At 38.5% G+C, this 15,039-nt stretch overlaps 1 protein-coding gene across 9 annotated transcripts in view; it reads left to right on the forward strand.

Annotated features, from left to right (window-relative positions):
* foxp1b (forkhead box P1b) overlaps positions 1–15,039 on the forward strand; it is a 196,968-nt gene that overhangs the window by 88,111 nt on the left and 93,818 nt on the right. For all 9 annotated transcript variants that reach the window (XM_084129443.1, XM_084129454.1, XM_084129453.1 and 6 more), the window contains one exon: positions 4,591–4,742. In XM_084129443.1, the coding sequence (XP_083985569.1) occupies positions 4,602–4,742 (141 nt within the window). In that variant the 5' untranslated portion in view covers positions 4,591–4,601. The remainder of the gene's footprint in view (positions 1–4,590; positions 4,743–15,039) is intronic.

The raw sequence follows: 15,039 nt of genomic DNA on the forward strand, positions 1-15,039 counted from the left end.
CTTTGATATGTTGTCAACGTGTGTCCACATTCCTCTCCTACTACGGCACAACGTTTCGTCGGGTCATCCGTCCCTTTGCAGATGCGCGATTCACGCGTTTAATGGGGTTGCTCTCGTCATTAAACCGCGGAGACGTAGCCTAATGCCTCAGAAAATCCGATCTGCCTGTTTACATGACAGTCGCATTGGCACATATCTGATTTATATCTGATTTATTTCCACACATGAATGAGGCCTGAAACCGATCTCGAAATATCCGAATGCACGCGTTTTTTTTCCTGTTTACACTGTGATAGAACACATCCGATCTGTGTCGCATTTGAGCGAAAAATCGGAATTGGGTCACATTTCACTGAGGGTGTAAACGAGGCCTAACTGCACTTTTCATGTTAACACAAACAATGATAAAAGTGAGGAGTTAAGAGTTTGACATTGCTAAGTTTTTGGGGTTTTTTGGGAGGGGGCGCCATTGGGTAAATTGTGTCAAAAGGGAGGCCCACTGTCTTAGATTTTTGAAAACCCCTGTTTTAGACCATTGGGTCAAAGAGGACAAAGAGAGTAAAGTGAGGACATTTTGGCCGGTCCTCACTTTCTGAGACCCCTTTAAAGGCCTGTTTGAGGGTCAAGACTTGGTTTTAGGGATAAGGTTATAATTAGGTTAAGGGTAGGTTTAGGGTAAGGGTTCGGGTTAGGCACTTAGTTGTGATGGGTAAGGTTAGGGTAAGCGGCTAGAGATTGCATTGTGTCAATGAATGTCCTCATAAAGATAGATGTACAAGAGTGTGTGTGTGTGAATTTTATATAATATACTGTACATTTTTCAATTGTGGTCTTTTAAAAAGGCATCTGAAGTAATGTGTAGTGTCAAAAATATTGATTTTTCGATGCATATCGATACTGAAATATCTGAAACTCTTCCACAGGATACACAATACCAGCTCTTCCTCACGCAAGTTTCATTTGGTCCGGATTAATATTGTTGATGTTACAGGGTTTGAATTTCAGCGTGGGATTGCGCATATTGCGCATAATTTTACTCATTCCTGCAGATTTTGTGCTCACACCCAAAGTGTGCGCACATAAAGCCAAGTATATTGGCTATATAAAACCGTATAATGGGTCTGTGCGCCAGGTCTTAAAGTGACAGCAGCCTAATATACCGGCTGCCAAATTATGAGATAATATTAAAAATATCTATATGGCAGTTTTTCCCTATGGTATCAATGTCAAAATTGTGGCCAGTGAAAATGCTGAGTGGCTAGTAGCTTTGGAAAACCACTATCCACAGTGGCTGATGAGCAAAAAAGTTTGTATATGTACTGTATATACAGTGTATATATATTGTTTTGTTTTTTGTTTGTTTTGACCAAATAGTGTAGAATTTAAATATTGTCCATTTATTGATTATTCACCATACAATGAAAATAATTATCAGCTTATCAATATCGGCCAGAATTTCTACATTCATATATGAATAATTGGTAACGCTTTATTTTACAGTGCCCTTGTTACATGTACTTACCATAGTAATAACAGTAAATTATGCATAAACATGCAACTAACCCTCAACCAAACCCTAATCCTACCCTAACCGTATAGTAAGTTCTTGTTGTTAACAATTAATACTCAGTACTTAAATATATAATTACACTGTAACAATGACACCTTAAAATAAAGTGTAACCGAATAATTTTACCTTTTGGTTTGTGTCCAAGTTCCAAACAATGCTGCATGGTGTTGTAATATATAAATAATTTTGGGGTTGAATTTCATGCACAACTATATTGCCATATAAACGTTTAGCGTTATATAAAAATGTCACACACTGTACTGTAATATTAGGTCATAATTTTGTTCATACTACCCATAGCCAAAATACGACCGTCTGCATTACTCATCATGAATCCTTGAGAAAAGATAAACCTCAAGATGCTCTCACACCTTTTCAGTCGAACAGATTATTGTGTTGTCTAGACAAGCAACAACGTTGAACCTAAACAAGTGTGATCATGGGGTTTTGTCGACCTTATTGTGACTACTTATCTGAAGCGTAAGAATGTTGTGCTTTTGTTGAGCGCTTGTGTAAACAGGGGTGGTGTGAGAGCAAAGACTTGTAAGAGCAGGTGGGCTTTCATAACTTACCGGAATGACAGCATCTTTTTAACGTTGATGGAGTCTGCTTTCCGGCCTGGTGCACGGCACACACAAACAAACTCTCGCCATAAACACACTCGCTGTCAAATCCTGGGAAATAATAAATAAGGGAGAAAGCTTTTGATTTTTCTGTATCTGCTCATGCTTTTATGTAGGCCAGGTGTGGTGCGCACATGATTTAGTGTGTGTGTGCTCGCAATATCAGATGAACCGAACAAAACGTCAACATACGCAAATTCTGACCTTGTTGTATTATCTGTTGTTTGTTCCAAACACTTGTTGTGTTTAGCAAGCAAGCGTTTTGTGGGGAAAAGGCGCAGACATCTGATGATGGAGGTTGTTTGGTAGGTGCCTGGTGGTGGGGGCTTAATCTCTGGGAATTTCCATTATTTTGAAGTTTTTGCCTTAAGTCTTTGTTTTCTTTTTATTTAAAGCCACCATAAACGCTGTAAACAAACACATCTGTTTCTTGTCAACTCTCGCTTGTCTGTTATTCGTGTTTATGTTGCATGCCTTTTTTGTACCAAATTCAAGACAGAAAATCACAAGCAAAGAATTGCACTTTTGTCATCAAAATGGGTCGAAACTCAAAGCTGGAATCATAATGATGATACAGTAAAACAATAGCTTAATTCATAAAGCCGTTGACATTATTAATGCCCTTCCACTAGATTATTTTTTCCCCTCCATCTATTTGATATTTGTGATGGATAACAGGCATTTTCTTTCATCCTTTTTTTTTTTTTTTTTTTATCGTGATATTGCTGCTTTTGAATTATTCCATGGTGAAATTTAATGAGAAACTAGATTTATGGGTTTCATTTGTTTGTCAATTCCGAAATTAATTGGGTGTTAATTTTAGCTGGCCCTCTTCAGACGTGGATTTGGGCACGTGTGCATTACTTTGCATTCGTTGCAGCTTCACGTCTTTATTGTGGGTCACTAGTTTCGCATACATTAAAATAGCCCCCCGGCGCATTCTCATGATTACTTTTAGAGATGCCACGCATTCGCAAATTTACGCCCTTCCTTTATAATTATGAAAATTTAGTACGGAATGACAGTGCATGCATAATAGCCATTATCACCCTCTTTTATGGAACACAATGGAAAAAAAGGAGAAGAACAAATGAGACCGTAAAAGAGACAGAAAGGGGGAGAAGCTTGCTAAACAAGCCTCAGCTTGTTTGTGGGAGTACCAGGTACTTGGTCCGTTTATCTCTAATTGAAAGGATGATTTTGAGCATAGAGCAGTTTATTTACACATGTAATTTATTTACATAGTGTATTCAGGGTGTTTTAGAGATAAAACTAAAATATGTGATTTAAGGGGTTAAGAAATGGACAGGGCTCCCTGAGATTTTAGTCATTGATGTAGTTCAGTATGTGTGTGCATATATACATTTTGGTCTAGTAGTTGATGTGGTCCAATTGGTCCCAGTCTTCTTGTTTACATCAATAAATAGAATAGAAGAGCCGCAGCCCTTCGGTGTCCAGATGGGTCAATCCCCAATGCGTCTGTAACCGCCTCTCCCCTGCAAACCTGGCTGAACAATTATCAAGCGCCTTATTACTGTCTGAGAGGGTCAGCATTATAAATCTGAATTCTTTTCAATTTTCACCTGCCTATGTGATTAGCACCCACTGCTTTAAGGGCATTCATTCTGCCTCATATCAATAATTAATAAGCCAAGTTAATTTACTTCTGCCCGACTTGGTCAGCTTCATTAAGATGGTCTGAAACAGGGCTACAAGGCACTCCTTGCCAACGAGTGCCACGATGAATGCGAAAGATATACATTTAAAAGTCTATCTCAGGACGACATGGACAGATCAGGAGAAAAGTGTATCGCAGGGTTGGTCTGTTAGATGAGAAGCGTTGGAAGAACAAAAAGTCTTTTTGTGAGCTTGAATAGGCAACATTAAAGTGTAATGTATTATTGGAAATACTTTTGGAAGTACATGGGAATATTTTCAGGTTTGTTTATTTGTGTGCGGGCCCAGGACCGCGGCGTTAACTCAACACCCTGGATGCGAACGTTTGCTGAGAAGTTTTGATTTTTGAGATTTGTAATCCGACCAACTCCCCTGCCCTGTTTCCCATTAAAAAGCCATCGTGCTGTGGTTCTTCTGGGAGCAATGCGAGTAAATATATCCATTTCACTTGAACAAGTTTTGTTTGTGAGCGAGCGTGTTTTCTTGGGCCTCTCTGCTGAGACGTGACCGAGGTTTGGGTTCCCATTCTGTTTTGCTTTTTTGCTGTTTCTTCATTCTTTCAGGCCCAGCAGAAGGATGGAAAACAAACAGAATATGATTGTTAGCGTCTTTTAAGGGAAAGCTGTAATTGAGCGGGACAAAAGGAAATTGACGTTTGCGTGGAATTGTTTTAAAATGCTTTTTTGTTTGTTTTAACACTCTTTTGCATCTCTGCTGCAGGTTTTTAAGTCATGATGCAAGAGTCGGGGACAGAGGCGACAAACGAAACAGCCAATCAGAACGGCGCCGCACCTTGTGTGGAGAGACACAGAGAAGCCACACCCTCCTCTGACATCACAGCATCTGACCTTGTGAACTTCCAGCAACAGCAGGTCTTTACTTTTTTCCTCCTTACTTTAATCATCTGTTCATTCGTTCACACTTTCTTTTTTAATTTTGCTTCCTTTTCCTTTATTCCTTCCTTCTGTCTTTTTCCTACTTTCCTACTTTTTATTCATTACTTTCATCCATTGTTCATTCGTTAGTTAGTTTGTTCCTTCTTTCAGTTCGTCTTTTCTTTCTTCCTTCATTCCTTTCTTTCTTTTTTTTTTCATTTTTAAATGATTCCTTCCATCTTTTGATTATTTGTTCGTTACTTTGTTCCTCCCTTCCTCCTTTTATTTCTTCCTTTCTTCATTCCTTCCATCCTTAATTTGTTTGTTCATTCCTACCTACGGCCCTACCTCTTCTTTCTTTCATTGTTGCACCTGTCTGTTATTAACGCATGTCAACGGCATTCTTCTCTCCCCTCTTTAAGTGCTTGTAAATATTTAATCGTCGCACCCCCTCCAACCAGAGTACATAAACACATTATTATGATTATTTATGTATATTGAGAGCGGTTTGAATTTTTAAACGCACTAAGTGCTCTTTCTGTGATTGTGTTTTTGGTTGCCAATGTGTTTATCCCGGCAACTCGGCATCTGCATTCAGGTGAAATATTTATCAACAGACAAATGCATAGGTGCAATGGAATTTACAGACAGTTGTGTATGTGCGGAGTCCATCCAGGTGCCACAGATTTCACCTGTCGCTTTGTAAACACCCCTAACACTCAGGTGGAAATTTTGGAGAGCTTCCATTCAAAGCACCGGAGCGTGGAGTGTTGCAGCCGTTTTTATTATATACCTAGAGCGCCCAAAGCATCCTCACTCAGACTAAAATAAACAGACAAGCTCTTTCTGTCTGTCACACGGCAGCGTGTTGAGCCGGCCAGCATTGAAAAGATCAGCCAGTCGTATGTTATCTGCACCCCACGGCATGATGGGAGATGTTGTCAAGGGTTGTTTGGTGGGGGATGGGGAGCTTCTGAAGTAACTGTCTGCCGGAGTAACATGGCTGTTGTTGAACTGAGGAGAGCGATGCCTTGATTTTAATGCCAAACAGGACAGGTCTACGTGACGTCTGGTTTGAGAGGAGAGAACAACCCAAAACTGATTTGTTTTGTATTGTGTTTAAATTGGTAAGATGTTGGTTGCAAATTAGAATTATTATTTTGGATAACGAATAGGAATAAAACTCATTTGACATTTAGATTTTCCCTTCAGTCTTCTAGAGATCAATCTGTAACTAGAGTATATCGCCATCAATCAATAATCTGAAGCATCTGTGATTGGTTCTCGCTTTCGCCTTCTCCTGTCCTCTGAATTGCTTCAGTCTGTCGTGTGCTTCTCTGACTTAGCGTGATGTTGTCGGTTCGAAAATCACAGGCATGCTGAATTCATTACCGCAGTCGTCACACAAAACCAAGGATAAGATTTCAATAACTGCAGGCCACAGTTGAGTAAACAGTTGCACTGAAACTTAATTCCTGTTGACTTTGCCTTCATTCTGTGCCAGGGGCTCAATCTGATTCACTCGGCTGAGACAACAGGGGTTACTACTCTGACAAATGCAAGGAAATGGAGAGAGAAAGAAGGAAGAGGAGATAGAGAGAGGCTGAACGCCAGAGCGCTTGACCGAGTCAGGGATGTGCACTTGACATTGTAACCAAAAAAATGTTTTTTTACATTTACTCCGTAGTTTTACTGTCACTGTGATGCGTGGAGGAACAGTTGCTTAACTGCATTTTTCAGTAACATAGTAGAATAGTCTAACTTAAAACTTTCCAACAAGTAATCACATTTTGCATCTCAAATTTAAAGAAAAATATTTAGTTTAACGCTGCTGTTTATCACTATTTTGGAAATACTGCTGTGATTGAATTCTAAAAGTTGATTTATTTTTGGGAATATTATATAATATTAAAAGGCTTCTCAGAACAGAGTTAATATTGTAGTCTAAATGTCAAAGCTTATACTGTAAATTATATTTTGCTTTTTTTATCAGCTTTGATCATTACAGGTTCTTTGTTTTTCCCCCGAAGAACAAGGATTCAGTTGTGTGATAATTGACAGCTCTTTTACAACACATCAGTCTCTTTGCTTGCGTTATGCACACAATACATAAAACGTAACCTTTTTAAACCTCCAAAAGCCCAGTTTCTCCCCTGACAAGCTGTAGGGTTTTATTATCTTTCAATTTATAAACTCCTACGACTCCTTAAATACGTGAAAAACAACAAACCTGGAGGCTGACATATCATCTATCCTGATTAGTCGACATAACTGTGAAAGACAGTGCTCATTAATAAAGACTAGGGATAAAATAATTGTAATCTGTTTGATCATCTCGACCTTGACAGGGGAATTTATCTTCTCGAACTAGTCAGATTTGGGGGGAAGTAGACCATAAGCTTCATTTAAACATCTCCATTAGGAAGTCAAATCCCCAGTGCTATTACCTTATATAAAAGAGATGTGTCCCTAAATGGGAGTTCTCTAGATAGAATAGAGCCTTTAGATTCAAATAAAGCCACCTCAAATGTCTTTCATCCTTGTACTAAAGAATTTAGGTCCACTCTTTAAATGGTTTATGCATATAATTCACCAGCATTAAAGGAACAGACCACCCCTGTCAGCATTTATGCAAAAGATTTCCATTATGGCACAAGCGCCATCTCCAATGAGCAATTCATTTCTCTGTGGTCTGTGGTCGACAAGATCGGGGGAAAAAAAAACATGTCTGTGGACATCCTTATGATGTAGTTGGGATGTGATTCCAGGAAAAGCAGTGGAGGAAAGAAAATTGTGCATGTATCAAGATGCTGGTTTAGGGAAAATATCAAAAGAAATTGTATGAAAAACGATCCATTCACCATGTTCATTAAGCACAGTTAATTATATATACATACAGTACGTATATGTGTATATATAATTAAGTTAAATAAAATAAAAAACATGACCTCATGACAAAATTTAATCAAGAGTCCTAGTCTAGAGAGTCCTAATAAAATCATATATTATATTATATTATATATTTTATATTGCATGCATTGCATTGCATTCTGTTTTATGCAGCGAGGATTGGTTTAGATGCGTTTTGTACACATAATGTGTTATGTAGTTGTTTTTTTTTTTTTGTTTTTTTTTTGCATGTCAGCCATCGCTCATTGCAGCAGCGACTGCACCCACAGGAATTTCCCCATTCACAATACAAACATCCTTCCACAGCCACACAACCAAGACAGCCATCTGATTGATCGCATCTCTCATGTGCTTCCCAAAAATATGACACAATTGTGGCCCAAACAGGGCATCATACTGACCTATATCTGATCTCACCGAATGTACAGTACACTCTGTACAACTTAAAGCAAGAACAACGCCAATCCCGAACTGATTGCGTTCCGTCACCGACTGCTATTCGGGGGCCTCTTTAAAAGCACACAGAGTCTTGTCTTGCACTCAGCGAGGCAGAAAGAGAAGTTGTGGTTTTCAGCAACATCTTTTGATGAGGAAGTGAAGAAGATCTTAAGAGATAAAGATTTAAAGAAAATAATGCCAGCCTGCACTTATGCAAGCGCAAAACACATTTTGGTGTTGTTGTTTTTTTGGTTTTTTTGGTCTGCTTTCTGCAAAAGGGAGTCAACATGTGTGAATCGCACTAAAATAGCTGTACAACAAGGATGTTGTCGTACATTTCTGATCCAGGCTAAGTTTACAGGATCATCCTTCTGTTTTCCAGAAATTCATGGCAAAAGTATAGCTCAGATCATTTGGCCAATGAAGAATCTGTCAATAATTTGGTCAGATAATTTAGTCAATGATGATGATATATAATGTACACACAAGTCAGACTTATAAAATAAGACTAGCCAATTAGGATTTTTTTCTTCTTTCTTTGGATTAGTCAAAGTGTTGTAAAAACTGTTGAATATAGTTGCGATTGTTGTCTCTTGATCTTGAATGCTGTGATGACACTGATAATAAATGTACAAGATTTTAAAAATGATTTACAGTACATCCTGTTTATGGTCTGTCAGAGGCTGATTGACATCGAAGAGGGTGTTAGCTCAGCGTAGCTCAGATATTTTGGTCAAGAAGGTGTGACAAATTTGAGATTGTATTGAGATTTCTGATGTTTAATTGCGTACTTTGGTATCTTGGTTTGAGTCATGTTTGAGGAGACATATGAGGTCATTGGGCTTTTTGTTTAACTCCCAATAAATCTCAATGCTGCCTTGGAGAAACTATTGAGATTTTAAAGATATGTATATATAATTTTTTAATAAACAAATAATTAGCTATTTTCTTTGATATTTGCATTCTTAAGAATGTGTGCATCCAAGCCTCTATATGGCACAATTCCTGATGAGTTATGAGTGATTAAGTTGATGTGTGTATATATAATCTCTTGCATGTTTAAGCAAGCAGCGATTGCCAGGAATCCTGCTCAGCTGATGCTGCTCTTAAATTTGAAATATTAATGCCCTGTCTCATGGCAGACTTTTTTAATCACATTTTAGAGCACCCTTACTCAAAGGCATACCAACATCATCTCAAAACCACAAAAAACAAAGACGACTAGATATAAAGACAGACGAAAAGCTACAGCATGAGTAAGTGCTGTTCTTTGATGGGAGGGCAAACTCATCTGTTCATTCTGACAGAATCATGCTTTTTTACAAATCATAAGGATGCAATTAGCAAGGGCTTTTTCTTGTTGTTGTTTTCCTCTGGCCCGTAAGCATGGTTAGGAGCTGGTGAGGTGATGTCTTCGGGATCGTCACAGGCAGAACAGTCTGAGTAAGCACAGGTGCAGCTTGCATTATGCAACGTGTAGCAAAACCTGGAACCCACCGGTACAAGAAACAAACTCAGAGGAGTGACAAAGCATGTATGGTGATGAATATACAGTGCTGGTCAGAATTATTTCCCCCCCCCTTGGTAAATATGATCAAAGATGGCTGTAAAAAATAAATCTGCATTGTTAATCCTTTTGATATTTTATTAAAAAATGTGTGTGTGTGTGTATATATATATATATATATATATATATATATATATATATATATATGCTATGCATAAGTTTAGGCACCCATGCTAAAGTTGACTAAAAAGAGGAATAAAAAATCGTCTTTTGGAAATTGAACTTAATGCCTTAATTAAAAAAATTAGGAAAAATCCAACCTTTAAGGACACCAATTTTCTTTGTGAATGAATAATGTATCGTAAATAAATGTTCTTCCTTAAAATACAGGGTGCATAAGTCTGGACACCCCTATGTTAAATTCCCATAGAGGCAGGCAGATTTTTATTTTTAAAGGCCAGTTACTTCATGGATCCAGGATACTATGCATCCTGATAAAGTTCCCTTGGCCTTTGGAATTAAAATAGCCCCACATCATCACATAGCCTTCACCATACCTAGAGATTGGCATGGAGTACTTTCCATAAGATCATCTCTCAATGCAAATCAAACCAGCTATTAGGCTAACTGAAATAAAACCATGCCAATCTCTAGCCTCTATGGGAATTTAACATAGGGGTGTCCAGAGTATTCATTCACAAAGAAAATTGGTGTCCTTAAAGGTTGGATTTTTCCTAATTTTTTTAATTAAGGCATTACGTTCAATTTCCAAAAGATGATTTTTTATTCCTCTTTTTAGTCAAATTTAGCATGGGTGTCTAAACTTATGCATAGCACTGTATATATATATAACATATAGTCTATATGATATTGTATATGTTAAATGTTAAGTAAATTCCTTTTCTTGTCATTGCAATTCCAATTCAACATCCTGTAGGCCTCAGATTCTAACTAATGAATTGAAAAAAGAGCAAATTCTTAAACTCATTCTTAAAAGCATTTTAGCAACCCTGCTCAGAGGAAAGATGTAAGATGGTGAAGAAAACACACATTTGTGCTCTTTTTCACTCTCTTTTCGCTTTAAGGTATCTGCTTGTAAACTGTTAATATTGTCAGATTGCACTAGAGAAAGGCAGAGCCTCCAACTTATTGCAAATCCTGAGCAGGAGATTGGTGTTATGACACCGCATATTGCCCCAAATTGCTTTATTGGTAAAACGCTAGTGCTTCCTTCAATTTTGATAATTTTATGGAATCCCTCGTTGAATGGTTTAATTATGTTATCACCCAACTGGCAACATCTGTCTTTATCCTGGAACAGGTGACAGTTTTATTACGGGACGAATCTCTCGGCTGGATCTCCCGATTGATGGCCGATCTGATTCATAATCGTACAGATGGAGATTGAAATTGTACATTAATGTGCTTGTACGTAGAAGAGAGGAGAAATAATTATTTGCAAAGCGGGAGAAAAAAAAAAACAGAAACACGCTCTGCGTGATTCTCCAAAGCCTGCTACAATTGAAGCATATTGCTTTTTGGGATCGTAACTAATTGTCGCAGGCAATATATCCCTCTGGCAGTGCACTTCTCACCCCCCGATACCCCCGATGCTTTAGCTCGCTCATTTACAGAAGTGACATTTACAGCAGGCTGTCTAGAATCTTCAGGACTTAGCCGCATCATCGCAACAGCATCTCTGATCTCCTCTGCGGCAATGACATGCAATTCGCCAGCGATAAATGCATCTTCAAGTAGTTTACATCCTGTTTACCGGGTTTGATTGACGGCTCGGCGATGAGGAGCGCTCCTCCGCAGTTGGATCGGCCGGAGCGCTGTGGAGAGCCTCTATGTTAGAGTGTGTGCTGGAAACTGCTTTACTAATGGATCTCGGGTCAGATGGTCAGCAATGGAGACAAGTAGTGGAGTGAGTGAATGTGTGCATGCATTTGAAGAGGCTGCCAAAGTGAGCCCAAATGTGTGCGTCCATATGCGTGAGTGGGTGGGTTTTGCATCACTGCATGTGTATAAAAAGGAACATCCTATTGTTCCACTTCCCATATACCCTTGCTTTAAAATGGGGGTCAATTTGTATGCGTGCATACGTATGTGTTTGCTATGCTGGTACCATTAGTGAGTATGAAGCAGTTCTTATTGTCTGCTGAGGCCGGATGGGCTTTGATGCCTGTGTGTGTGTGTGTGTGTGTCTTAAAGAGGGGAACTCTACACTCGGAGCAGGTGTTCCCAGCAGCTGTCAGACTGTGGCTGCACTGGGAAATGCATCCGTGTTGTTTTAGTATTAGATGGCTTATTTGGAGTCCCGAAAGCAGTAAGGGAGGATTTCTTCTTAACGCACCGCTTGAGTTTTCTCATGAAAGAATAACCTCTGTCTCTCTATAATCCTTCACGCTTTTCAAACAATCAAACATTGCTGCGGCGTGCATGCCTAAATAGAAATGCATGACGATATCATTTCATACTTTTGAAACGCACATATTCCCATTTTCACACGATCTTGATGTAGTCGTCGTCATTGGATCAGAATGTTTACATACAAGCAAATGAAAAGACTATTTAGCGGAGGGCGTTTCTTTTTGTTTCGGCTAATATGACCCAATTTATTAGGGATAAAGTTAAAAGATGCCACAATATCATGGGGATACGTTTGAGCGTGGGGCTTGTGCAATTTTAATGAGTGTTTCTCTTTAAAAAACTTCACAGAATTAATATGTATCAAGAAAAGTATATTTTTTTTCCAAGGACCAAAAACTTCTGGGTAATTAATATTCATAGACTGTGCTTGTTAACACCCCCAATGCAAATGCAGTGGAGATCCAATTAACATAGAATGGTCCCTGAGGAATCGGGACGATAAGGGTTAAACGAGCTATTGAAATTGAAACTAGGCCTTTCTAGAAACACTTATTTGTTTCAATAAAACGGTAAGCCGTGTAGCTGTGCGTTCCTCAGATTAAGGCATCTCAGTTGGGCTCTGGAGGCTCAGAATGAAGGTACCGATGTGTGTGCGCTCGTAGTGCCCACCCGTCACTAATGCAGAAGTGCTGTAGCTGAGGTAGCTTTTATTTCTTATTCATAATCTGCCGGCGCTTGGCGGATAATAGACGTCAGTGTTCATTCAGAGAGCGGCACGTCAGCCAGACCGCGGCTGACAGAGCAAAGTGCTGGGGTTCTGCGCGTCTCTAGCTAGCTACCGGCTCTTCCCGTATCGCTCCCAGGGGGGCCGATGAGAAACGCACCTGCCGAAGCGCTACAAGCGTCTTGAAGACTTAATAATACCAATAAACGTGATTGTCGTGTGATTTGATGATGATGTGCTGCAGCTGTTTGTTTTGTTTATATCTTACATGCACATATTGCCTCGCAGAATCAAATCTTCATCAGTGGATTATTACTGTAGAGAGGGTTTAAAACGTGGGAAGGACATTATAAAGACGTTTATGACACACATAAAGATGCTAGGAAGCATTATTGGTAATTATAAGCATCACAGGACAGCACTTTTTTTTTTGCACTTGTTTAGTAATTGTTTTGAGGAGGTAAAGAAATTACCCTTGACATTCAGAAGCTAAAACAAAGATTTACTGTAGTAACCATAAAATATCATATTTACAACTTTAACTGTGGTAACATATGAAAATGTCTTGGGTCTGATAGGTGTCTTGTTAGGATCTGATATAAATTCATTGTATTTTATTTTATATTCATATTAATTTATGTTTAAATATATTAATAATTTTCATATAAAGTAACTAAATTTGCTTGCACACTAGTTTTACTATGTTCTGCCATTTTTTTTTTTACATGTACACTACCATTCAAAAGTTTGTGGTTTGTGAGATTTATTTTCATGTTTTTGAAAATCTTTTGTGCTCATCAAGGCCGCATATCAACAATAAAAAATACTGTAAAAACAGTAATACTGTGAAATTTTATTACAATTTAAAATAACTATATTACAATATACATTTTCTTCAGCCGTTACTCTAGTCTTCAGTGTCACATGATTCTTCAGAAATCATTCTAATATGCTGATTTGGCTGCTCAAGAAACATTTCCTATTATTATAAATGTTGAAAACAATTGCACTGATTTTTTTTTTTTTTTTTTTTAAACAACAGCTTTTTTATTATCATATATTTTTGTAACAATGTGAAAGTCTTTCCTGTCACTTTTGGCCAATTGAATGCATGCTTCCTGACAAAAGTATATAAAAAAATCGATTAAACCGTAAAAAAAACAGTATTATGTGATCAACATATTGAAGAGTCCCTTAGTTCGTTGAATGTGGTATTAGGGGAGGGACATGCTCATTGATTTTATCTGACAGAAACTGTGTAGTGTAAGATGAATATTTATTTTCCGTATTCCCAGAAGAGAAAGACTTTGCATTTTAAATATGCAATGTGCATATCAGCTAGTTTACAGTAAAACAGATGATTTGTGAGTTTAGAAACTAATAGACACGAACTCAAAGGATTTCAGGAGTTTTTTTTAAGTATCAAATATCACATGATCCTGTGTAAAAAGATTTCAGGAAATAAAAAAGCTAAAATTTCATTCTGTTAGTCCAGAATGAACAAGTCTGACCCCTCTTCCTCCAGCAAACCCAGTTATGTTCATCACAGCCCTTTCATGCCATCACTCCTGCCAGTAATAACCACTTCCTAGGTGTGCGGCAGTGATGTGGCCTCTATTCCAAAGAGAAATGGTGCCGGCCGCTGACTGCTTGTGTACCATTTGGAGAATGATATTCCCTGTCAGTGCCGTGATGTCTTCCCATAAATATCAGTGATGGCACCTTGCGTTCTAGGAATGACGCCCACCATAAATAGTTCCCCTTTTGCACACCGTACACATAAATCCTTCATCCTACCCTCCTTTCCTTTTTTTTTCCTTCCATAAGAAAGGAAGGAGGGAAGGTAGAGATGATGTATTATTTACATGGGCAATAAAGAAACAAATGTTTTGCAGCATGGAAGAGCGCAGAGAGCAATTCCCTTCGCTGTGGTGGGCCGGGAGTCGCTCTGAGCGTCAGTGAGCTGTTGTTATTTGCTTGTTTACAACCTCTGACATGATGTAATGGGACGGGCCGTGAAAGCACTAGCCAGCAAATGGCACAGAAAATAAGACGAGGTCTTTATGTCCACGCACACTCGCTGTCTATCCCTTTTCTCACAGTCATTCTCCCAGTTTTTTTTCTTCTTACCCACTGTACACACAAATATATTGTGCTTTTGACTACAGAGACATGAACCATGAATGCAAGTCACTGTTTTTTGCATTAAGATCTCCCAGAGGTGAATAGAGAGAGAAAGAGGAAAATATCATGTCCAGCCATGAAATGCAAAAGTGAAATCTAGCAGAAAGAAATATTTATGACCATTTTCTGCTTGATTAGATGTGGGCGTCGTGAGCCGG

This window comes from Abramis brama, assembly GCF_963993115.1.
Source record: "Abramis brama genome assembly, chromosome: 11".
In the NCBI taxonomy this organism is placed as follows: Eukaryota; Metazoa; Chordata; class Actinopteri; order Cypriniformes; family Leuciscidae; genus Abramis; species Abramis brama.